At 41.0% G+C, this 25,441-nt stretch overlaps 1 protein-coding gene across 2 annotated transcripts; it reads left to right on the forward strand.

The window, feature by feature from the left end:
* The first annotated feature begins 1,683 nt into the window (after positions 1–1,683).
* On the forward strand, positions 1,684–24,951 carry aox6 (aldehyde oxidase 6). 2 transcript variants are annotated; one of them, XM_047355844.1, is made up of 35 exons: positions 1,684–1,793; positions 2,595–2,652; positions 2,805–2,901; positions 5,224–5,332; positions 7,232–7,358; positions 7,544–7,605; positions 7,719–7,796; positions 8,006–8,086; positions 8,181–8,325; positions 9,251–9,343; positions 10,333–10,484; positions 11,522–11,615; positions 11,696–11,805; positions 12,010–12,194; positions 12,280–12,442; positions 12,517–12,594; positions 12,674–12,843; positions 12,927–13,053; positions 13,564–13,686; positions 13,765–13,861; positions 13,936–14,060; positions 14,136–14,269; positions 14,409–14,496; positions 21,083–21,169; positions 21,258–21,449; positions 21,522–21,749; positions 21,843–21,938; positions 23,177–23,305; positions 23,383–23,457; positions 23,539–23,591; positions 23,666–23,780; positions 23,870–23,935; positions 24,036–24,224; positions 24,302–24,469; positions 24,578–24,951. In XM_047355844.1, the coding sequence occupies exons 1-35, from the start codon at positions 1,743–1,745 to the stop codon at positions 24,626–24,628; spliced, it is 3,996 nt and encodes a 1,331-aa protein (XP_047211800.1). In that variant the 5' UTR covers positions 1,684–1,742; the 3' UTR covers positions 24,629–24,951. The 2 variants fall into 2 exon arrangements, with proteins under 2 accessions (XP_047211800.1, XP_047211801.1); XM_047355845.1 differs by lacking the exon at positions 2,595–2,652 and having other exon boundaries at positions 1,754–1,793.
* The last annotated feature ends 490 nt before the right edge of the window (positions 24,952–25,441 follow it).

The raw sequence follows: 25,441 nt of genomic DNA on the forward strand, positions 1-25,441 counted from the left end.
TTTCATGCACTGATTTGGTTCATTTTGTGCACTGTGTTTCTGTTACCACCTCAGAATCCTGTTTCTGAGTGACTTTGTTTGGCATTTTGAGTTCTCATGTTGGGCTCTGCTCTGTTTTGTGTTTGCGTATTTTTCTGGTTTCTATGTTTTCCTGGATTTCTGTGTAGTCAGTCTGAATATTTGTCATTTTCCCTCATCTCACCTTTGTCACACTCCTGATACAGCTGCAGTGTATTCAGTTTATTGAACTCATCTCACTTCCATGCCACTAACCCCCTTCCCAGTATTAAAGCATCCAGTTTTCAATCACTCCTTGTCAGATCCTTCCATTACCCAGCTGTTTAGCCCTGGTATTCCTGCTCTCTTGTACCCCTTGTTGGTTTTGCCTTCATGTTACCTCTAACATGTGTAAGATCTTGTCCATTTGAATAAATCATCACTAATAAAAGCTTTTCATCCTTTTTATTTGATTTTATGTAATTTTCTGAGAATTGTGGGTGTTTACCAGCTGCAAACCATGATCCTGATGATAAATTATTGAAATATATCACTCTATGTGGAATAAACCTGTGCAATCATTCATTTTATATTAAACTACTTAAATAAATAAAAACTTTTTAATGATATTCTAATAAATTGTATGTTTTCCAGGTTTTTAACAGGAACATTTCCTCAGCAGCCTTCTGTAGACTCGTTCAGCGTTGCCTTTAGCTCCCTCTTGTGTTTGTTTTTATTTTTTCCAGATATGTCTTGTCCATCTTGCTAATAACACTGAATCAATAAACATTTACATTTAGTGCAGGTGAAGATTATAAGGGAAACAATATTGCAGCCAATAAATAGTCTAATAATCCTCATGGTCCCCCTTCTTTATCTAAGATAAAGATCAACTAAACTGATTGACACTTTGAAACAGGCAGCACCGTCAAAACATAACTGAGTTTTATGGATCACTTTACAACACATATGAAGCAATAATATTTTTATGAGCTATTTTGGAACAACTCTGAGCTCCTATTGGTTTGTTTTTGATCTGGTGACTTCAGTTCAGCTTGACTATGTGACTTGTGTCTTTAATTATGGCATGCTGCTGCGAATCTGTAAACTGTTGACAGGGAAAAAAGGTTTCACAGCTTAATTTGTGTATTAAATATGATACATTGACAACAGCAAAGTTTATTTTCCTTTTGGTTAAAGTAGGCCATGTTTGTTTAGGTTTGCGAGGTTCTAGGTGGGGGTTTCTACTCCCACATATGCGTCACATCAGATCAACAATCAAATCAGGTTAAGCAGCAGCGTGGGACAGGAAATGGACCATGAAAATAAAATACACTTCTTTAAAAAGTATGAGTAAATGGTTTTTAAGAGAATTATACGTTGTTAATTAATTATTATTTAAAATGATTGCAATTATTAATAGAATCGAAAATTAAGTAAGTCATAAAAAAAAAGCCTTTAGTCTGTTTTGACGTGATCAGTTTGATAGGAATTAAAAGTCTTCCAAGATTTGTAAGAACCACGAACTGGATCAAAGTGGACTCAAAACAAAGGTCTCATCTAAAAGTAGCCATAAATAAAAACTATCTACAGAAATTCTGAAGGGCGGGAAATGACATAAAAGTCTTGGAAAAACAGAAAATATTTTTTGCTTTCCTTGTGGACCTTTATTCTGAAAGTAACCACACCGGACGTGTCGCTAGTTTAAGTTGCACTTGTGCAGCAGTTGTGCATTTAGACGCAGGATGTCTGCAAAACAAGGAGACTCTCTATGCGTGTTTATCAATGGGAAAAAGGTAAACTGGTCCTTTATTACATCGGTTATGCAGCTTTGCAGAAGCGGCAAACAGTTTAGACTTTTTTTGTTTATCTCGGTTTTTTGTATCTGTCTGCTGGATACAGGCTTTGGTTTACTGTATTTGACAGGGAGAGGAAGTTATGTTTGATTTAGAGCAGAAGGTAGCATCGATCTGAGTAATTAAACTTCATTTTCACGGTCAAATTTAAAGCAGGAAGGTGTAGGTGTTCCACTGACATTTGTCACCGATCAGATTCTGTGACGGATATACGTCACTCGGTTAATCAAATAAAAGCTCATCTTCCATAACTATTAACTTAGATGATAATTGAAGGTATTACTGAATGTAAAGGATTAAATATAAGGCTAAATCGTGTAAATTTTTGTTTTTGGAATTCAAAACAACCACAAACTGCCACATCTGTCTGTTAAAAACATTAGATTATAGGATTTTAGACTTTTTTAGTGCTTGCACCAGTAATAGTTTATTTTATTTAAAATTGTCAAATAGCAGCTTTTTAGTTTTGCTATCCTTTATTATCTTTTGCTGGATTGTGTAAACGTGACCAATAACTTGTTAAGACTCTTTGTTTTTTAAGGTAAACTCTTGCAGTTGATGTCTCCGCATACAGTGAACATTTTTAATGCCAGAGGATTTCTTAGCTCTAAATATAGGAGTCTAATTTTCCTTAGAAGGTCATTGAGACTGCGGGTTTGATCTGGTTTGGAGGCACCTGAATAAATAAACTCTGTGATGGAGTGAAAGCTACAAAGTGTGGACTACTTTCTGATTTAACAGGTGACCGAGAACCATGTGGACCCTGAAACGATGCTGTTGCCCTTCCTCAGGGAGAGGTGTATCCTTCAGATCAATTCAGACTCCGTTTTCATATTCCTGTGCTTCCCATTCAAGTTTCTTATCCTCATTTCTCCATTATGAGATCAATAAAGTCTATATTATTATTATAATGATGCTGGAGGCTTGTTTTGTTCTTGACTCTTATCTCAGTGAGGTTAACTGGAACCAAGTCTGGCTGCGGCGGCGGAGGATGCGGGGCGTGTACTGTTATGGTGTCACGCTACCAGCCTGTTTCCAAAACCATCATGTATCCTTTATCCTAGTGGTTCTTCAGCTGTGGTTAAAGAACTGAAGGTCTCCTTCTTATGTTCAGATCTGCAGATTTCTTCAGTTTTTTTGTATCAAGTCACGCTTTAATGTTTCAGATCATCAAAAAAATCATCTTCAATAGACACACCGAGGCCTGAATAAAACTGATGGATTCAAGAAATCACCTAAATAGAACCTGACTGACAACATGAAGTAGGCTAAAAGATCTAAAAAAGCAGCACTGCATTTTCTGATCTATAGAAATTCAAGAACAGATTAGAAACAAGGCTTTGGGACTCTAAGGTCAGAGTTCATGATTTAACTATAAGAAAGAGAAACCTACACCATTCAACCTAACATGTACTAATACTAATGACCCAGATGTGCATGTGTCTGCACAAACGGTTAGAAACCGACTCCATGAGGATGGTATGAGGGCCCGACGTCCATAAATGGGGTTGTGCTCACAGCCCAACACCATGCAGGACGCTTGGCATTTGCCAGAGAACACCAGGATTGGGAAATTCGCCACTGGCGCCCTGTGGTCTTCACAGATGAAAGCAGGTTCACACTGAGCACATGTGACAGACATGACAGAGTCAGGAGACACCGTGGAGAGAGATCTACTGCCTGCAACATCCTTCAGCATGACCGGTTTGGCAGTGGGTCAGTAATGGTGTGGGGTGGCATTTCTTTGGAGGGCCATACGTCCCTCCATGTGCTCGCCAGAGGTAGCCTGACTGCCATTAGGTACAGAGATGAGATCCTCAGACCCCTTGTGAGACCATATGCTGGTGCAGTTGGCCCTGGGTTCCTCCTAATGCAGGACAATGATAGACCTCATGTGGCTGTTGTGTGCCAGCAGTTCCTGCAAGATGAAGACATTGAAGCTATGGACTGGCCCGCCCGTTCCCCAGACCTGAATCCGATTGAGCACATCTGGGACATCATGTCTCGCTCCATCCACCAACGTCACGTTGCACCACAGACTGTCCAGGAGTTGGCGGATGCTTTAGTCCAGGTCTGGGAGGAAATCCCTCAGGAGACCATCCGCCGTCTCATCAGGAACATGCCCAGGTGTTGTAGGGAGGTCATACAGGCACGTAGAGGCCACACACAATACTGAGCCTCATTTTGACTTGTTTTAAGGACATTACATCAAAGTTGGATCAGCCTGTTGTTTGTTTTTCCACTTTAATTTTGTGTGTGACTCCAAATCTAGGTCTCCATTGGTTAATAAATTTGATTTCTATTGATGATTTTTGTGTGATTTTGTTGTCAGCACATTCAACTTTGTACAGAACAAAGTATTCAATGAGAATATTTCATTCATTCAGATCTAGGATGTGTTATTTGAGTGTTCCCTTTATTTTTTTGAGCAGTGTACAAATATGTGAAAATGTTAGCAACTTTAAGGTTGTTGGTATTTACTCACACGTTCCAATAGATATTGTCCACTATATTTAGATAATGACGGATTGTAAGGTACAAAAAAATAAAACCTCTCTGATTGGTGTGCTCCAGTGGTCTAATCAGACTCCGCCCATTTCTGGCATGAGCTCTGCTGAATCTCCTTATTCAAATTTTCTGCACTACAATGGTTTATAAACCTTAAATTAGGTTTTAATAACATCAACTAAGTGCGAGAAACACAGCTGTCAGTAAGGAAGCTTAATTGTTTTGCAGGGGAAGCAACATTTCCACTGCTGAACCTGCTTATTTTATTACAGAAAATATGTTAGTTTAAGAAACTCTTCAAATTGCATTTTATCCTTTATAAAGTTGAAGATGGTTTGAAGGTTCTTGTTCAACCTTCAAACCATCTTCAGTTAAACTCTGCTGGATCTGTAATCCAAGTCACAGAAATCTAAACACACCAACAAAACTCTGGAGCAGGACAGAGTCCAGATTTCTGTCAGCATGAGTCAGCTAAAGCCACCAGTCAGATTTTTATTGATCATTGGCTGAAAGTTCAAAAGAAGAGGCATATAAGTAATGGTAAAATAAACAATGGGAAAGTATTTTTGATAGGTTTATCAAATTTGCATGTTTTTTTTGTAGATGTCATGTGGAAATCATGTTTACAATTGCTAGTCCTGATGATGTTGCAAAAACAGACCTGCTTGCTACATGAGACAATGAGTTAAACTTGGAATAATCATTTCATTGTGGATTCTAACTGGTGTACCTTTGGGTTTGTGGTAGAGATACAGCAACAACTGGTCTAACCATGTCAGTAGTTTAGCTTTTCTATTACTTCCAGTAATACAGCCGCTAGTTTGATGTAATGAAGCCCAGTTTCCCTTCACTGCACAATCAGTCATTACTCAGCCAATGCCTGCCTCCTGCCGCTCTGTCAGCTCCATGGAGCCGCCATCACCACGGTGGAGGGTATCGGCAGCTCAAAGACCAGGATCCACCCGGTGCAAGTCAGTCTCATGATGCTGTTTACCTTATTGGGCTTTTCTGTCTAATATACCTTCTGACTCATTTACAATTTAATGTCAGATTTTGTTAAACCCAAACACCAAAAAACTACAAAAAGATAATTTTTGCATCTTTATGTTTGTAACACAAGTTTCTTCTTGTACAATTATTGCACAGAATAACGTCACATTAGCTGGTTTTTGTTAAAAGTAATGGTATTATCTCATGAAGTCCAAAATTTTCCTCTGTCCTATTTCCCCATATATATATTTGTCCTACAGCTTTCTTATGGTATCAACAGGAAGTTGGTTTGATTGAATAAAATTGGGTGACTTTGCAAAAGCATCTGCTCTATGAGAGGATCTCTTTTTATAGCAGTTGTTTGTTACCATTCAAATTTCAATTCCCGTGCTTCTTTTGAAACACAACAGACAAGCACATGCAAAAGCTAAGGTTACAGAGATATCTGGCAGTAAGGAGATCCAGGGTTTCAGGGATTCCAGAGAATCAAAAGAGCCAGCTGTTAGAAGTACCAGAGGTTTAGGGATCGTAAAGCCCTGTTACTAGGGGTTTGGGCAGTTCATAGTACCAAGAGATTTATCAGTTGGAATTACCGGGGTTTAGGCAATATACAAGGTACAGAGATTAAGGTGTCAGGAATACCAGAGTCCCCTGTAGTCGCTACCTGCAGTAGCGACTACAGGGGATTCAGGTATTGTAGACTGCTGGTCTAGAAGGCCTGAAGAACCATTGGATATTGGCTGGTGTTCATCCATTGTAGAGTACAAAGAGATCTGATATACCAGGGCTTTAGGCCATCCACAGTACCGAAAAATTTGGGAGAAAGGAATATTGGTGACACAGGGAATCCTGTAAGTGGTAGTACCAGGGGTTCATGTTTTCTAGGATACCAAGAGATTCAGCAGTCAAGACTACTAAAGGTTCAGTCAGTGAAAAGCACCAAGAGACACATTAGCGTACTGGATACTGGATAGATGGTTAGCCATACTGAAGGTTCAGGAGATCTAGAGTTCAGGTATTTCTGGTAGTCAGAAGTTCTGAAAGCTGAGGCATTGCAGAGCACACCTCTGCAGACCTGGCAATTATGAGTACTAAAATTCAGACACTCTAGAGCAGTGGTCTCCAAAGTTATGGTTCAAAACCAAAAATGATGATGGTTGCTAAGGCTATTTGTTTTGCCAGTGTTCACTCTTAATACACATACCAATTTAGATATTCTGAACCCACATGGTCATGCCCTGATAGAAATAGGACATCCTGTTGTTAGATATTTAGTCACACTAGAAAGCCAGGAGATCCAGGACTCCGTATCATAGGTCATAAAACCTAGAAATTTAAGAGTTTGAAAGTCTAGAATAGAGTCTAGAGTATTGCAGGATCTGGTAGTCAGTGGTTCCACTAATCACTTATTGCATGCCATAAGGAAGTCAAGAGTACATGGGATTCAGGAGGTCCAGAGTTCTCCAATTTATTGTTGTCAGATGCTCTGAGCTTTCTGAAAGTATAGTTTAGTCCAATGAGATCAGTCTGTTTAAACTGGCAGTTCAGGCATTATAGGGTACCAGTACATCCAGTAGTTATGAGTGTCTGGGATTCAGTGCGTTCAAAGTACTGGGCAACAGCTTGGAGTACTGAGACCTGGTGGTCAAAGTATCAGAGGTTCTGAAAGACAGGGATTCTTGGATTGTTGTTAAGGAATCTGGATTCCACAAATGTGCAGTAGCAGGAGTTCCTGCAATTGAATTATAAAGAAAAAGGTTGTCTGGAGCACCAGGGATTCTATTTATCAGGGCTAATGTTGAAAGGGTGGCAAAAAGGTCCAAACCAGAGCTCCGTCAGCCCGTTGCACTTAATAAGCTTGAGATGTTGTCGTTTTTCAGGAGCGAATAGCGAAGGCTCATGGGTCCCAGTGTGGCTTCTGCACTCCAGGGATGGTGATGTCCATGTATGCCCTACTGAGGAACAAACCGCAGCCCACCATGGACGACATCACGCAGGCTCTGGCTGGTTCGTTTGCATGAGTAGTGACCCATAGTAGTTTCTTGTTACTGCTGAGACCAAAATGTTGATAAGAGAACACAATTTTGTAACTTTCTCCTAAAGTCTTTCTTTAATATTCATATAAAATACAACCAGCATCTGGTTTTCTAACAAATCCAGTCCCTTGCTCAGTATGTGGCGGTGCTTTTCAGGAAATCTGTGCCGCTGCACTGGATATCGACCCATTGTGGACGGCTGCAGGACTTTCTGTCCGGTACGAGTTTCATCATTCAGGAATGATTAACTTTTACTGTTTTTGCCTTGTGTTCCATCTGATGGTACATCATAAACAGTGCCTGTCTAATCCATATCTGTGTATGCCAGCAGGAAGGAAACTGCTGCCAAGCCAATGGTGGAGCAAACTGTTGCCTCAATGGAGAAGAAAATACCAATGAATCGGAGCATGTGAGCTCATCTTTTCTCCTTCTTTTTCCTCTTTTGAACCCCTGTTCTGCCAGCTTTTCTATTCCTTTCTAAGACCCAGAAGGCAGTTAAACTACTATTTTTTACAGATTTTTCCCACTTTTGATCCAGTTACCTCTTCTTGTTTCACTTTAATTCCTCATCTACATCATCTAGCCTCTATGAATCCTGTTTTTATTTCGTCCTTTCAGGAAAAACCACGACTATTTGACCGAGAGACCTTTCTTCCCCTGGACCCTACCCAGGAGCTGATCTTCCCTCCAGAGCTGATTGTAGGTCATCTGCCTCATCAGTGTGCAGCTCATCAAGTATAAATTACCCCTTTTATGGAAATCTGTGTTAATCTCTTTGTGTAATATCCCACAGTTGATGGCAGAGGCGTCAAACCTGCAAACATTGACCTTTCATGGGGAGAGGATGACCTGGGTGTCCCCCACCTCTTTGGAGGAGCTGGTCCAGCTCAAGATGAAGCATCCAAGGGCTCCACTGGTCATGGGCAACACCAACATAGGTCTGCAAGAGTTATTAATCCAATGTACTGAACCCTCTAGGCTGAGAGCCTGCTCCTTCCTATAGAATATAACCAGGTCTTCTCCATTCCTCTGTAGATCATCCAGACATCCTGACAAAGTTTTTTACATTGATTTATATTTAGGTGATGACCTTTACGTTAGTTTTATAAGTGTTTGTCCCAATCATTGTCCATTATGAGTTGCTAACAAATAAAGACACACATCCACCAGATTTCACTGCTTTTTGGCGTCTAGATCCTCTGGGTTTTAGGCTGGACCCAAGGTTCCTGATCAGGTTTCAGTTTATATGCCAAACAAAACATGGAAATTCATGTTTTTCATGTTTTTATTTTGTCATTGATCAAAAACTTTCAATTGAAGAAGCTGTGTTCATCAAAGGTTATTACAGCTTATAGTTTGCCCAGATGCCAAGAAAGAAGTTAAGAGTTTTTTATTACACTTCTGCATCCGAAGCTAATTTCACCAAATTGTTGTTTCCATGATTTTTTGGGGAAAAAACGGATAATAGAACCCAACGATGTGAATGTAGGAAAAATTGTAGGAACCCTGGCTTGCAGATCTTTTCCAAATATTCATCCTGTTTTTGTTGCCGAAGAGCAAGAAGATGGCCAGGACTCCTTGGTAGAAGAGATGTTCTGTCTCAGTATTATTAAAAGAATGTACTGTCCCCAATGCCTAATGGTTGGTGCCTAATGGTTGTTATGGAGACTTGGTGACCCTAAGATGTCAGTATTTGTTGCAGTTCTCTAGCACAGAGCTTTGGGATGTTTTTTCCACCTTCGTACCTCCTTACATTGTGTGGTACCAGGAGAAAAATCTCGTCCAGCCTTGTTTGTGTAATAAAATAGGGATCCCAGCAGAGTTTTATTATTGACACAGTGGTTTCTTCGCTTTTTATCAAAGGTCCAGATATAAAATTCAAAGGCGTCCTGCATCCACTGATAATCTCTCCCATCAGAGTCAAGGAGCTGTTTGACGTCTCTGAGGGACCAGACGGTAGGTTCTTCTTGTATTGCTTCTCTGTTGCTGTTTTTCCAAATTTATTTTATCATGTAAAAATCTCAAGTCAGCTTGAAATCTCCTAAACCAAACGCTCATCAGCTGACCTGTTGCTGTTCTGTTTGTGTAAGCGGTCATTAAACACAGTTTTTCCATCAGTGGATCTGTTCAGCCCTTAAGATGGGCCTAAAAGGTCGGTTGTTCCTCAAGACCTTTTCGCATGAAATTGGAAATTTAAAATGATACATGTCACAATTTTAATAAGACCACAGTGTGCCCATAAAATCTTCAAGAACATTCTTCCATCTCATGACCAAGCTTGCTCATTTTATGTGAGGTTTGATAATAAAACTGGCACAAACTCTTTCACTGAAATGTCCTCCTTTCTCTAGTGTTAGTGAAAGATTTCCCACAGCAGGTAGACTTTAGTGAATTAAGTGCAAATTGGAAAATCTTATTTATTCACTGTTAGATCTAGAATTGACCAGTTTTTATTATATTCAGGTGAAATTTCAATAATTCAATATTGTTTCTTATAAGAAAATATTCTTTTACTCTCCATCTTACCACTGTGATGGGCAAGTACAGAATGTCTTTAAAAGTTCTATTTTTCTTGTCACTCATTTCAGAAAATGACTATATTTTATATAGATTCATTTAAGCCTTTATTTTTTTCTAATTGTGATTATTATGGCTTAAAGAATTAGAACTAAATTAGAAATTTAGAAAATTAAAACATTGTGAAAATGTTAAACACATGGAAAATTAAGTGGAAGAAAAAAGTGTGGTAGGAAAAGGTCCACCAACAACAGGGATAACCGCAGCCTTGTCCAGCCCAATCCATTCAACAACTGGGGGGAGCTTCACAAGCAGTAGACTGAGGCTGAAGTTTGCGCATCAAGAGCCACTATTGAACTTTTTCATGATATTCTAATTATTTGAGCTGCACTTCTGAATTTGTCTTCGAAACTGCTTCTTCATTGCAGGTGTTTGGGTGGGAGCAGGCAGCAGTCTGTCCGAACTCCATTCTCTGCTGGAGAAAATGGTTACTCAGCTCCCAGAGGAGAAGACCGAGCTGTTCAGGGCTATGATCCAGCAGCTAGGGAACCTGGGGAGCCAGCAGATCCGTAATGTTGCTGTACGGACAATTTATCACTTATTGTTTCTGGTTATCATAATGGTTTTGTTGCTTAACTTCATTCCAGCAGTTCAGTTCAAAACAGCCAATCAGTTAAATATAACTTAATTGGAACTAATTGGAAAATCATCCAGTTACTGTTTGGTACCATACAAGATCCCAATTAAAGACAGATAGAATATTATTCCCCAATTAATTTGATTTTAGTTAATTTACTTACAAATCCTTTCAATGCAGGTGGGTTTAGATTCATATAAAGTATAGTTTTACCCAGTTATTTCCAAATCAGTTCATTCTGACTTACTCCAATAAGATCTCAGTCTACTTCCTTCCAAATCAGTGCTCTCAGTAGGATTTCACTATAATCCAATTTACACCAATGGATAAAGCTACAATTCAATAATTGAATGCAACCTGATGGGGATTTATATTTTCTTCTGTTAAGTTTTTATTTCAATTTTTCTAAATCATTTTTGCTCTGATTTAACGCAAATATAACCTAGTTTGAAAGCCAGTTAAATACGTAGCAGTTCAGTCTATTTATACTGAAAGTTTAGTACTTTCAGTCCAGTCCAATTGCTGTCCGATTCACTGCAGTTCATTGGGGACAGTACATTCTTTTAAAGTCAGGTCCAGTTACATTGTCCATTTCAATCCAACTGTTAATTCAGATTTGACTTGATAACATGATTTGATTAAAATCCAGTTACATACAGTTCAATCCAGTTCATTCTGAATCCATAATCACATTTGTATGAAACGGTCAATTTTAAGTTGAAGTTTAGTCCGATTCAGTCCAGGTCCATTTCCAAATATAATTCAGTCAGATGTTGAGTATATAGAGTTCAGTTTGATTCATTTACTGGGTTTGAATGTACTTCTCAGTTCTGTCTGTATTTCAAACCAGTCCAATTAAAATCCAATTCAAAGATAATCTTGGTTTGTCTTTGGCTGAAGAAGTAACTAAGGACATCCAGCAGTATTGTAAATGCCGTGAATGTAGAGTATGTGCATGGGTAACTGTTTTTCATTTTTAGTCTCTTGGAGGAAACATTGTGAGCGCGTACCCCAACTCGGACCTGAACCCTGTTCTGGCTGCAGGGAACTGCAAAGTCAGAGTCATCTCCAGCGGTGAGCTGCCTCCACTTCCATCAAGTCAACAAGTAAAATAACAAGATCCTTTCTGAGCCTGTTTTGGTTGAATCCTGCAGAAGGAAGGCGGGAGGTTCCTCTGAATCAGGAGTTCTTTGTTGGATTTGGAAAAACCATCCTGAAGCCGGAGGATGTTGCTCTCTCAGTTTTCATTCCATTTTCAAGAAAGGTGCCGAACTCTTTTTTAAACGAACAAGTTTGGATTTTTGATTATGTTTTGGCTTCTTTTTTGAGCTTGTCAGTTCAGTTTGGTTTTGAAATACTGATATTATATTATTCAAGGCCTTAATCAGGCCTAAAAATGACTCTTTGGAGATTAAGGAGACTGGAAAAAGGAGAAATTGCAAGTATAGTACCTTTATTTTACCTGCAGGGGGAGTTTGTGCGAGCTCTCCGACAGGCACCGAGGAAGGAAGTTTCCTTCGCCACGGTAACAACTGGAATGAGGGTGTGTTTCTCCGAAGGATCCAGAGTGGTTCAAGAAGTCAGTCTGTACTTCGGAGGCATGGGTCCGACCACCGTTAGTGCCACCAAGACCTGCAAGGCCATCATGGGAAGGTTGGGCGTTGGTATTAATGTGTTTTTCATCATGTTTCATACCTTTATCCCTATCTTTATCCCTCTCCGTTTGGTTTTACTTCAGGCCGTGGGATGAGGAGACCCTGAATAAGGCGTACGACGTCCTCCTGGAAGAGCTGGCCCTCCCTCCATCTGCTCCTGGCGGGAAGGTTGAGTTTCGTCGGGCTCTCACTCTCAGCCTCCTCTTCAAATTCAACCTGGACGTCCTGCAGAAGCTCAAAGAAATGGTGAAACACACTCGACCTTCAATGTTTTCTACCATAACTGCATCCAGCTGCTTAACTTTCTCATTTCTTGGCAGAACGTGATCACAGACGAGATTCCAGAAAAGCTGCAGCCTTTGCCGAAGGATATTCAACCCAGTCTGCAGGAATTCCAGGTCAGGAAACATCTCTCAGTCTTTCACAGCACATGCAGCCTGCACCAGCTTCATAGACCCTCCTCCTCCTCTTCTTTAGGATGTACCGAAGGACCAAGACAATCAGGACCCAGTGGGGCGTCCCATGATGCACCGCTCTGCCATCAGCCAGGCCACAGGCGAGGCCGTGTACTGTGACGACATTCCTAAGACGGATGGGGAGCTCTTCCTGGTGCTTGTCACTAGCTCTCGAGCACACGCTAAGATCACGTGAGGATAAAAGCCAAGTAACCTGAAGCTTCCAGCTTGATTGTGTTTTCATGGTTCTTAATTAGACTTTTTTTGTCTAACAGAGGGCTGGACACGAGCGAAGCCCTGAAGCTTCCAGGTGTTGTCGACGTGATCACGGCCAATGATATTCCTGGGAAGAAAGCTCGCCCCATGTTTGGTTACGAGCAGGAGCTGTTTGCTGAGGACGAGGTATTTATCAAACGTTTCAGAACGTGAAAACTAGAAAAAATTGTGAATTATGAGAATTTTCATCCTTCCACTCATCCATCCATCCATTCTTCCAACTGTCTGTCTGTCTCTTATCTTCCATCCATGTTTCTCTCCGCCCCTCTCTCCATTAATCAGTTTTTTTCCTTCTTACCCTCCAGTGTTTGATTTTTTTTTATATATATTTTGACTCAAAACACAGTAGAGGTAAAACCGTTTGTATTCAGATTGTTAAAATGGGCTAAAACAGAACTGAGAGGTCTGGATATTTGAGTTTGGAAACATCTTTTTTAAACTCTTTATTTGGAGTAACCATGGTTCCTGATAGATTAAAGGATTCTTGTGTGATAAATATTGCCATCTAGTGGTCAAGAAGAAAACAGGAGCGATTTTCAACTTATTTCCTAAATCACAATTTCCAATATATAGCGACGGTCATATAATTTTTAAAAGTCCAAACGGGTGTGAAATGCTGTTTCCTGGTTTGTTCAGGTGTTCTGCGTGGGTCAGACGGTTTGTGCGGTGCTTGCCAATACAAAGACACATGCTAAACGAGGAGCAGCTGCTGTGAAGATCACCTATGAAGACTTGCCGGACCCCATATTCACCATTGAGGTGAGTTTTTAACCTGAATAGTTGTTTACTGTGACGTGTTTACTCACAGCTGATTACGGCGTTGGGCGTTTCTCTCAGGATGCCATCGAGAAGTCGTCTTACTATGAGCCACAGCGAGTGATTGCCAAAGGAGACGTGGCTGAAGCTTTTAAGAATGTGGATCGAGTTTATGAAGGTAAATGTCCCTGGAGAAACATCAGCAAACATGGCTGAGCTCATCTCATTGCTTGTTTTGCATTTTTCTCTCAGGACAGATTCAAATGGGAGGCCAGGAGCATTTCTACATGGAGACTCAGAGCATGCTGGTTGTTCCCGTTGGCGAAGAGAAAGAGTTCAAGGTCTACATCTCCACCCAGTGGCCCACTCTTATTCAGGTACACGGTGCAGGAGTTAAAGACTGTCCTACAAAATGAGACACAAGCTTAGAAGACATCGTTTTGTGGTTACAGGAAGCAGTTGCAGAAACGTTGGACATTCAGTCCAACAGAGTCACCTGTCATGTCAAAAGACTGGGCGGAGCTTTTGGAGGAAAGGTGATTGTGACATCCGTCCTGGCCTCCATCGCCTCTGTGGCTGCGTGGAAGTGAGTGATTTTCACATGAAGACTTAGATGTTAACTTTATATAAAATCACACTTAATGTGTGGCAGATAATCACAATCTGGTGGAGCAAGATGAGGATAAATATATAACTTTCCTGAGTATAATTTTGATTGTTTCTAGGACCAACCGGGCTGTCCGCTGTGTCCTGGAAAGAGGCGAGGACATGCTGATCACAGGGGGGCGCCATCCTGTTCTGGGAAAATACAAAGTAAGACAAAAGACTCTATGAACGGGACAAGATTCAGTAAATATCTCCATTAAAGTGAACTCATCAGAAGGCATGTAGTGCCTGAGTTCACCACATTGTCTAAATAAAACCTGGTTTGAGGTGGTGGGACTTTCTATACGTGACGTTTATCAGGATTAAAGGAGTATTATTTTCTTGTATGCATTTTTTGCAGCCTTTAGTTTTGTTATTTTTCCAAAGTTGACAGACAGGGAGTGGGGTCGAGAAAGGGGGAAGACACGCAGCAGAGGTCTCCGGGTTCGGGGCTCAAACCGAAGTCCGAAGCTGCTTCGAGGGCTGTGGCCTCTGTATACGTGTCGCAGATTTAGTAATAATGTTATTCAAAATGGGTTTACTTGAAGACATCTAATGTAATTAAAATGAGAGCTGGTTGGAGTTGTGGTCACTTTAGCAACTGAAGTTCCTGAAATTTAAAGGATCAGCATTGCCAAGTTGCTGCCATCTAATGGCCACGCTGGGAATAGCAATCACTGTTGTTTAGATATTATTTACTTTCATATTTCAGTTTAATAGCAGACATGTTTGAGGTGGATTGATCATTTCCTGTTCTGGGGAGATGAGAGATTCAATTCAATTCAGTTTATTCATATAGAGCCAATTCATAACACATGTTGTCTCAAGGCACTTCACAACAGTCAGGTTCATTCATTCCAATTAATCCTAACCATTGAACAGTGCAGTCAGATTCAGTTATTTATTCAAATTGGATAAAAAGTTTTTCTGTCTAAGGAAACCCAGCAGATTGCATCCAGTCAGTGACTTGCAGCATTCACTCCTCCTGGATGAGCATGTAGAGACAGTGGACAGTCACTGGCATTGACTTTGCAGCAATCCCTCATACTGAGCATGCATGTAGCGACAGTGGAGAGGAAAAACTCCCTTTTAACAGGAAGAAACCTCCAGCAGAACCAGGCTCAGTGTGAGCGGCCATCTGCCACGACCGTCTGGGGGTTTGAGAGAACAGAGCAGAGACACAAAGAGAACAAAGAAGCACTGATCCAGGAGTACTTTCTATGGGAAGGAAAAGTAAATGTTAATGGATGTTGCTCCTTTAGTCGTTTCATCTAGAAAGAAAGAACAGATAAACTCTGAGCCAGTTTTCAAGGTTAGAGTCTGAAAGAGAGCACATATAATTACAGTAAAAGCTCAGTCAATTTCCATGTCTAGGAGAGAGAAAGGGTTAAACACTAAAAGACAGGGCTATGTGGATCATCGGTAGAGGGTGAGCATTAAGTTGTTGCCAGCAGAAGCTTGACGATTCCCCTCTCCAGAAAGGTGTCACGGGTAGACACAGAGTCAGGCCAGGTGTAGCTTCTAGGAAGAGAAAAGAGAGAACAAAGTTAAAAGCTGAAATAACAGCAAATAATGCAAAATTGGAGAGTAGTGTGAGAATGTAGCAAAGAGGGTGAAAGTGGTCATTATGTCCTCCAGCAGCCTAAGCCTATAGCAGCATAACTACACAGATAGTTTCAGTTCAGATTATTTAGTTAAACGGCGCTTATTTACAACAACGAAGTGTTCTGTTAGGAACATATGGAACAATCAGATCTCTGATGTATGATGGAGCTAGATCATTAAGGGCTTTATATGTGAGGAGGAGAATTTTAAATTATATTCTGGATTTAACAGGGAGCCAATGAAGGGAAGCTAAAGTAGGAGAAATATGATCTCTCTTTTTAATTTTCATCAGAACTCTTGCTGCAGCATTTTGAATCAGCTGAAGGCTTTTAACTGCATTTTGTGGACATCCTGATAGTAAAGAATTACAATAGTCCAGCCTTGAAGTAACAAATGCATGGACTAGTTTTTCAGCGTCACTCCTGGATATGATATTTCTAATTTTGGCAATGTTCCGGAGGTGAAAGAAGGAAATCCTAGAAACCTGTTTAATATGGGATCTAAATGACATTTCCTGGTCAAAAATAACACCAAGGTTTTTTACTTTATTACCGGAGGTCAATTTAATGCCATCCAGGTTAAGTGACTGACTAAGCAGTTTCTCTTTTAAAGACTCCGGTCCAAAGACGACAACTTCTGTCTTGTCTGAATTTAGAAGCAAAAAATTTAAAGTCATCCAAGTTTTTATATCTTCAAAACATGCTTGTAGTCTATCTAACTGGTTGGGCTCATTAGGATTCATGGATAAGTAAAGCTGAGTATCATCAGCGTAACAGCGTTCCTTAAATAATTTGGTTGGGATTGGGTCTAACATATAAGTTGGAGGTTTAGATGAAGCTAATATTTCTGATAACTCAGGAAGCTCCACAGGATCAAAACAGTCCAAACACAAATCAGGTTCTACTGTTATTTCCAATGTTGTCTCACTTGCTGAGGATGAAGTAATCATCTTCAGGAGTATGTCAAAGATTTTCTTTTTAATAGAATCAATTTTATTTAAGAAGAATCCCATAAAGTCATGACTGCTAAGAGCTAAGAGAATGAATGGCTCAACAGAGCTATGACTCTGTAAGTTTAGCAACTGTACTAAAGAGAAACCTAAGATTATTCTTGTTCTCTTCTATTAATGATGAGAAATAAGCTGTTCTGGCTTGGCGAAGTGTCTTTTTATACAACAGTAAGCCATTTGTGGACCAGATTCTTTAAAGGTTGTTACAGCATTGTCTGATAATGATCTACTACAGGTCCTTCTCAAAATATTAGCATATTGTGATAAAGTTCATTATTTTCCATAATGTCATGATGAAAATTTAACATTCATATATTTTAGATTCATTGCACACTAACTGAAATATTTCAGGTCTTTCATTGTCTTAATACGGATGATTTTGGCATACAGCTCATGAAAACCCAAAATTCCTATCTCACAAAATTAGCATATTTCATCCGACCAATAAAAGAAAAGTGTTTTTAATACAAAAAACGTCAACCTTCAAATAATCATGTACAGTTATGCACTCAATACTTGGTCGGGAATCCTTTTGCAGAAATGACTGCTTCAATGCGGCGTGGCATGGAGGCAATCAGCCTGTGGCACTGCTGAGGTCTTATGGAGGCCCAGGATGCTCCGATAGCGGCCTTTAGCTCATCCAGAGTGTTGGGTCTTGAGTCTCTCAACGTTCTCTTCACAATATCCCACAGATTCTCTATGGGGTTCAGGTCAGGAGAGTTGGCAGGCCAATTGAGCACAGTGATACCATGGTCAGTAAACCATTTACCAGTGGTTTTGGCACTGTGAGCAGGTGCCAGGTCGTGCTGAAAAATGAAATCTTCATCTCCATAAAGCTTTTCAGCAGATGGAAGCATGAAGTGCTCCAAAATCTCCTGATAGCTAGCTGCATTGACCCTGCCCTTGATAAAACACAGTGGACCAACACCAGCAGCTGACACGGCACCCCAGACCATCACTGACTGTGGGTACTTGACACTGGACTTCTGGCATTTTGGCATTTCCTTCACCCCAGTCTTCCTCCAGACTCTGGCACCTTGATTTCCGAATGACATGCAGAATTTGCTTTCATCCGAAAAAAGTACTTTGGACCACTGAGCAACAGTCCAGTGCTGCTTCTCTGTAGCCCAGGACTGGGGAATGCAGCACCTGTAGCCCATTTCCTGCACACGCCTGTGCACGGTGGCTCTGGATGTTTCTACTCCAGACTCAGTCCACTGCTTCCGCAGGTCCCCCAAGGTCTGGAATCGGCCCTTCTCCACAATCTTCCTCAGGGTCCGGTCACCTCTTCTCGTTGTGCAGCGTTTTCTGCCACACTTTTTCCTTCCCACAGACTTCCCACTGAGGTGCCTTGATACAGCACTCTGGGAACAGCCTATTCGTTCAGAAATTTCTTTCTGTGTCTTACCCTCTTGCTTGAGGGTGTCAATAGTGGCCTTCTGGACAGCAGTCAGGTCGGCAGTCTTACCCATGATTGGGGTTTTGAGTGATGAACCAGGCTGGGAGTTTTAAAGGCCTCAGGAATCTTTTACAGGTGTTTAGAGTTAACTCGTTGATTCAGATGATTAGGTTCACAGCTCGTTTAGAGACCCTTTTAATGATATGCTAATTTTGTGAGATAGGAATTTTGGGTTTTCATGAGTTGTATGCCAAAATCATCCGTATTAAGACAATAAAAGACCTGAAATATTTCAGTTAGTGTGCAATGAATCTAAAATATATGAATGTTAAATTTTCATCATGACATTATGGAAAATAATGAACTTCATCACAATATGCTAATATTTTGAGAAGGACCTGTATAATGAAATGTTCTTTCAGGTGTGGAGTACTCGGTTGAATTAAACTCAAAGGTTATTAAGAAATGGTCAGACAGGACAGGGTTATGAGAAAATATTGTTATGTCTTTACACTCAACGCCATATGTCAGCACAAGATCCAGAGAATGAAGACAAAGGTGGGTAGGTTTGTTAATGTTTTGAGAAAAGCCAATTGAGTCTAAGATAGCATTAAACGCTATATTTAGGCTATCACTTTCAGTGTCTACATGAATGTTAAAATCCCCCACTATAATAACTTTATCTGTATTTAACATTAATCAGATAAAAGGTCTGAAATCTGATCTAAAAATTGAGAGTAAGGGCCTGGTGGATGGTACAAAACAACAAACAGAAGTGGTTTTAGTGCTTTGCAATTTGGATGAGGAAATCTAAGGATTAAATATTCAAAAGAGTTGTAGCTATTGATTGGATTTGGGACTAGTCAATAAATCGGACTGAAAGATGGTTGCTACTCCTCCTCCTCGCCCGGTATTTTGAGGAATGTGAAAATTTAAATAATTAGTAGGAGTTGACTCATTTATAGTAACATAATCCTCTTGCTGCAGCCAGGTTTCTGTGAGGGAAAATAAATCAATCTGATTGTCACAAATTAGGTCACTAACTAGCAAAGTCTTTGAAGAGAGAGATCTTATGTTCAGTAAGCCACATTTAATTGTTTTATTTTTCTTTTCAGTCTGAGTTGTGTTTATTTTTATTAGATTTTCCTGATTTCCTGTTTTTAGATTATTTTTTAATCTATTCAATTTTGGCCGTGGGCGAGACACTGTCTTAATAGGGTAATGGCTGGGTAGCAGTACAGAAGCTGCAGAGAGGAGTATTAAACTACAACCCTGCTTCCTGGTCTGAACCCTGGGTTGTCAGAGTTTTGGAGAACTAATACATTCGGCCAGATTCCTAGAAAGAAGAGCAGCTCCAGCCAAAGTGGGATGGATGCCGTCTCTCCGGATCAGACCAGGTTTTCCCCAAAATGTTCGCCAATTATCAATGTAGCCCACATTGTTTTCTGGACACCACCTAGACAGCCAGCGGTTGAATGACAGCATGCGGCTAAACATGTCGTCACTGGTCAGATCGTGGAGGGGACCAGAGAAAATTAAGGAGTCCGACATTGTTTTGGGAAACTTACACACCGAAGCAACACTAACTTTGGTGACCTCCGATTGACGTAACCGGGTGTCATTACCACCAGCGTGAATAACAATCTTACTGTATTTACGCTTATCCTTAGCCAGCAGTTTCAGATATGATTTGATGTCACCCGTTCTGGCCCCTGGCAGACATTTGACTATGGTCGCTGGTGCCTCTAGTGCCACGTTTCTGACTATGGAGCTGCCAATTACCAGGGTCGGCTTCTCAGCGGGTGTGTCGCTGAGCGGGGGAAATCTGTTAGAAACGCAGGTGGTGACCTGTGGGCTGGGATCTAGGACTATGCTTTCTACGTACCGTCACCCAGCCGGCCTGAGGCCCCGGCTGCATGGGCTCTGCTGGAGGACTGCTACGGGGAGCTACCCTTGGTGGCTCCGCACTGGCTAAGGGGCCTCGACTATCTGCTGGTTTTTCAACAGCGCGGAGCCGGGCCTCCAATTTCGACACCCTCGCCTCCAAAGCTACAAAAATGCTACATTTATGACACGTCCCATTATCACTAAAGGAGGCAGAGGAGTAACTGAACATCTGACAGAGAGAGGAGGAGACTCAGAGAGAGAAACAGCAGAACTGGTAGCCATGGTGGAGCTAAAGCTAAGCTAGCGACCCCTTACCACTACTAGAAAAACCGTGTAAGACACGGAGAGTCCCCAAATGTTAAAAGCAGCAACAGAAAGTATGTGTTTTAACGAGCTTATGTATTATAACAAATAAGAGATATCACAGTAGAGAGAAATCAGATCAAACGAGAGAGCTTCACACACCAAACAATCCACCGAGTGCAACAGTGAAAACAGGAAGTGACGTTACCTACATAAGATATAAGACAGTATTAAGTTGTCAGGATTTTTGTGTTTCGTTCAAAGTGGATTCATCTGAAGGCATCTAGGGCAGGAAGATGACCAAAGTATTCAAATAAGAGCCGGTTTGGTTTGCACATTTCTCAAACATTGAAGGAGCATTGTGGGTTAGTGGCCATGGTGGGTATTGCAGTCTTTTTTTGTTTAATATGCTTCAAACTACTAGAGTTGGCAAAAATCCTCTCATGCATGCTGAGGCTTTTTATACCATAGATTTGAATTCATTGTAAGTTTATTATGAACATATGTTAACAGAACTAAGTCTCAGTCTGACTGACTGATGTTTGCTTCAGGTGGGTTTTATGAATGATGGAAGGATCACGGCTGTGGATTACCACTATTATGCCAACGGCGGTTGCTTTGTGGATGAATCTGTTCTGGTAGGTCAATGAGTTTATGTGCTTCAAGAAAATGTTTTCAGACCTGCAAGAATAGGAAGTGTAATCTTTGATTTGGACCTTTTTGTAGATCTCTGAGAAGATTTTGCTTCATCTGGACAACGCGTACAACATTCCCAACCTGAGAGGCCACTCAGCAGCCTACAGGACCAACATACCCTCCAACACAGCGTTCAGGGGCTTCGGCGTGCCGCAGGGCCTGCTGGTGGTGGAGAACATGGTCAATGATGTAGCCATGGCGCTGGGACACCCTGCAGACCAAGTCAGAGTTTATCTAGTTACCCATGACCTTCAGGCCGTATTTTCCTTTTAGTGATTGTGAAATCCTCTCCAGGTCCGAGAGATCAACATGTACAAGGGACCGTCAGTCACTCACTACAAGGTTGAGTTCAGCCCAGATAACCTGCAGCGCTGCTGGGAGCAGTGCAAGCTCAGGAGCGACTATGGCGCCCGCCGCAAGGCCATCGACCAGTTCAACCAGCAGAACCGCTGGAAGAAGAGGGGCATTTCCATCATTCCCATCAAGTACGGCATCGCCTTTGCAGAGAGCTTCTTAAATCAGGTCTGTGTGGTTCTGTTCAGCTCTGCTGATTATATCTGTATCCAAGTCAGTTATCAGAACATTTTTAATGGTTTCTGTTTGTGTGTTTAACAGGCAGGAGCTCTGGTCCACATTTACAAAGATGGTTCTGTTCTGGTGACTCATGGTGGGACGGAGATGGGTCAGGGGGTCCACACCAAGATGCAGCAGGTACTGATTTTGGTTTTACAGCCATCCATTACTAGCAAATCCAGGTGGTAAAACCACACAGCTGCAGAATCTATCAGAACCTGATGGGGTTCGTTTTTAGGACAAATTCTATTTATATGATAAAGTTCAGCTCCTGGGAGGCCTTCTAGTTACTCTTAGCAGAAAACACGGTTGTCATAACAACCCTCATGGCTCTTGGCAAGGTAAAACATCGGTCACCAAAAAGACGGTAGGCAAAACAAACAAGAAAAACACAAAATATGGGTATAGTTTACATAATAATATATGAATCGGAAAATAAATGCAAAGCTAAATAAATTACCATTAAAACCATATAAAGCTTAGCAACAGCATAATTACGACACTGTTTAAAGATCCAGCAAGAGTAAAACCATAAAAATGTGAAAAATGAAAAAATGCATAAAAATAAGTATTAATCTCTAAAAAATCTCCAAGTAAATAAACAGGATAATTTTTTTTGTAAGAGTAAAAAAAATATTTCTTGGTAGTAATTTAATAATTAAAAAAATGTATTATGCCCATCTATTAAAAAACAACTAAAAAAATAAAGCTGTACTTGAAATAAAATTTGAATATAAAGATAAGCCATAAAGATTGTTCTAAAAAACGTATTCAAAACATTTTATTGAAAACAACCAAAAAATTCTGTCATGAAAATAGAAAGTACTTGAAAATGTAGATGTATTTCATCAAAAACTAGAGTAAAGTTCGTAATAAATGTATTATTATAAATATTAGTGGCATGTAATGCATGTAAACCAGCTATGAATATTTGTTAGGTTAAGCAGTAAGTTTATTAAATAAATGTTTCAAATATTTTCTGTGTATTTCCTGAAATCAATAATCAAATAGATGGTAAAACTAATTAAATTTGCAGGTTTTAAAGCTGTTAAACGGGATTAAAATAAATGTTAGTTATTGATTTTTCTTTTGTTGATTTTTTTAAATTCAATTTTCACAGCAATTTAAAATTTAAGCATATTATATCAAATTCTTGTTTTGTAGAAAAAAGGGAAGAGCAGAAAAATATTTCTATAAACAGTAAATGATCTTGGAACATTTCAGTGTCTATATGGTTGTTCTGAGCAGCTGCTTGTATTTGGTTTTAACTCCCACATCCATCTCCAGAGCATGAATGATGCGGATCATTCTGCCAGTAAAGCTTGCGTTTCATCGAATCCACTTGGTTTAGCTCTCTATTTGCCGTTTGCCGGCAGGTTGCAAGTCGAGAGCTTCATGTCCCAACGTCAAAGATCTTCATCAGTGAAACCAGCACCGCCGCCGTCCCAAACACGTGTCCCTCTGCCGCTTCCTTCGGCACGGACGCCAACGGCATGGCGGTGAAGGTGAGCCCGGTTCATGCGGTCTTTGATATCTGTACGCGGTTATCTTTGCTCATATCTGCTGTTTTTACTTTTTTCAGGACGCCTGTGAGATTTTGTACCGCAGACTGGAGCCAATCAGGCTGAAGGACCCTAAAGGATCATGGGAGAGTTGGGTATGGAGGGTTGGAAACAGAGAGCTCAATTTTGAATGGTTTTAATGCGTCTTTAAACACGCTTGGTTGATCTGATGGCAGGTCAGGGAGGCCCATCTGCAGAAGATCAGTTTATCAGCCACTGGGTTCTTCAGGTACGTCTAAATTCTGGTGCTTCGGGTCTTTACTGAACAAAGCATTAGCTGAGAACTTTACTGTTGCTCCTCAGAGGGAAAGACCATTACTTCGACTGGGACAAGATGGAGGGCGAGCCGTACTCGTACTTCACCTTCGGGGTGTGCTGCTCTGAGGTGGAGCTGGACTGCCTCACAGGAGACTACCGGGTCTGGACTTAACTGTTATTTTGAGCGTTTGAACAATGCTCAGGCTTGTTGGAAACAGAGTAACGTTGGTGTTTTCCTGCTTCTTGCAGACGCTGAAAACGGACATGGTGATGGACATCGGCAGAAGCATCAACCCGTCTGTGGACATCGGCCAGGTAGGACCCTGTTAGAGGACACCCTCACACAGCAATAAAACACCGTCGCCTCTCCGACTAAATATTTTCCTTCCTCTTCCCTTGGCGTTCTCCTTCTCAGATTGAAGGAGCATTCACGCAAGGTTTGGGTCTCTACACTCTGGAGGAGCTGCACTACTCCCCCACTGGGATGCTGTACTCTCGAGGTCCGTCCCAGTACAAGATCCCGGCGGTGTGTGACATGCCTCTTCAATTCAGCGTCTATCTCCTGCCAGACTCCTACAACCCCCACGCCATCTATTCCTCAAAGGTCAGGGCCAGCACCAAGTTGTGAAACTTTTCTCAACCTATACGAGATGTTCCTCACTGTTGTTTTTGGCGCCACAGGGAATCGGAGAACCAACCCTCTTCCTGGGTAGCTCCGTCTTCTTCGCCATCAAAGACGCGGTGGCGGCAGCTCGCTCCGACTCCGGTCTGTCCGGGCCGTTTTCCCTGGACACCCCCGCGACTCCGGAGAAGGCTTGTCTGGCTTGTGCCTCGCCGTTTACTAAGAAGGTGGAGATGAGGATGTTTCACTCAGTTTAAAGCAGCTCTTAGACTCTTTAATATGTAAAGTAAAATGTTCATCCTGGTGTTTCTACTTGAATCTGTTTTTGTTTTCAGGTTCCAGCCAATAAGCCGGGATCCTTCAAACCCTGGGCCTTAAACATCTGAAATCCAATCAATCCACAGCTTCATCCACTGTGAATTAACCTTAAATAATAAATGCACTATTTTACTCTAAATGCTCTGCACTACAAGAGCAACTAATTCATCTGCAACACTGAAATGTGAAATAGATTCTGTGCTTTTGCTCTTAGAGCCGAATAATAAAAGTAACTAACTCTGGACAGCGATGATTATGTGAACTCTACATTTACTAAAAATCAATCCTGAAACTGGAGGATCATTTTAAAATTTTGTAACCACATGTAAATGTACAAGTTGCTTTTAAAGGAGCTTGTAATCAACAATAAATGGTGTGTAAATCAAACGATTGTGGCAGTGTTGTGGGTTTTTCTTGGAGCGGTATCACGTGTTCCTGTCCTGTTAAGAGAATAATTTTTATCTTAAATTTTCTTTTCAAAGTTTTCTTGCAACGCGACCGAACGCGACAGGAACGAGCGATTTACATGTTAACCCTATGTAAAGGCGTGTTTAGAAGCGAAGGAAGCGATGCGAACGGTGCGATTAGGGCGAATAGGGGGAAGCGAGAGAGAAGCAAAACCTGCGATGGACGCGCATGGGATTGCGCTGGACTTGAAAAGTTTTGAAAAGTCAAACTGGGTCCTGAATAGACGGAAGTACTGTTGAAAGCGACCGTGATCCAGATGCTTTTCCTGGAGTAGGTGATGGTACTCTGTTTCCGTCTCTGGTGAACCCAGAGACTGTATTTCCATAAATAAAGCACCGTGACTCGCTCCACTTTGAGTTGAAACCGGCAAGCAGCAGATACCAACTCCTCCTATTTGATGACGCTGTGAAGGG

Source organism: Girardinichthys multiradiatus, chromosome 24 (assembly GCF_021462225.1).
Source record: "Girardinichthys multiradiatus isolate DD_20200921_A chromosome 24, DD_fGirMul_XY1, whole genome shotgun sequence".
Classification (NCBI taxonomy): Eukaryota; Metazoa; Chordata; class Actinopteri; order Cyprinodontiformes; family Goodeidae; genus Girardinichthys; species Girardinichthys multiradiatus.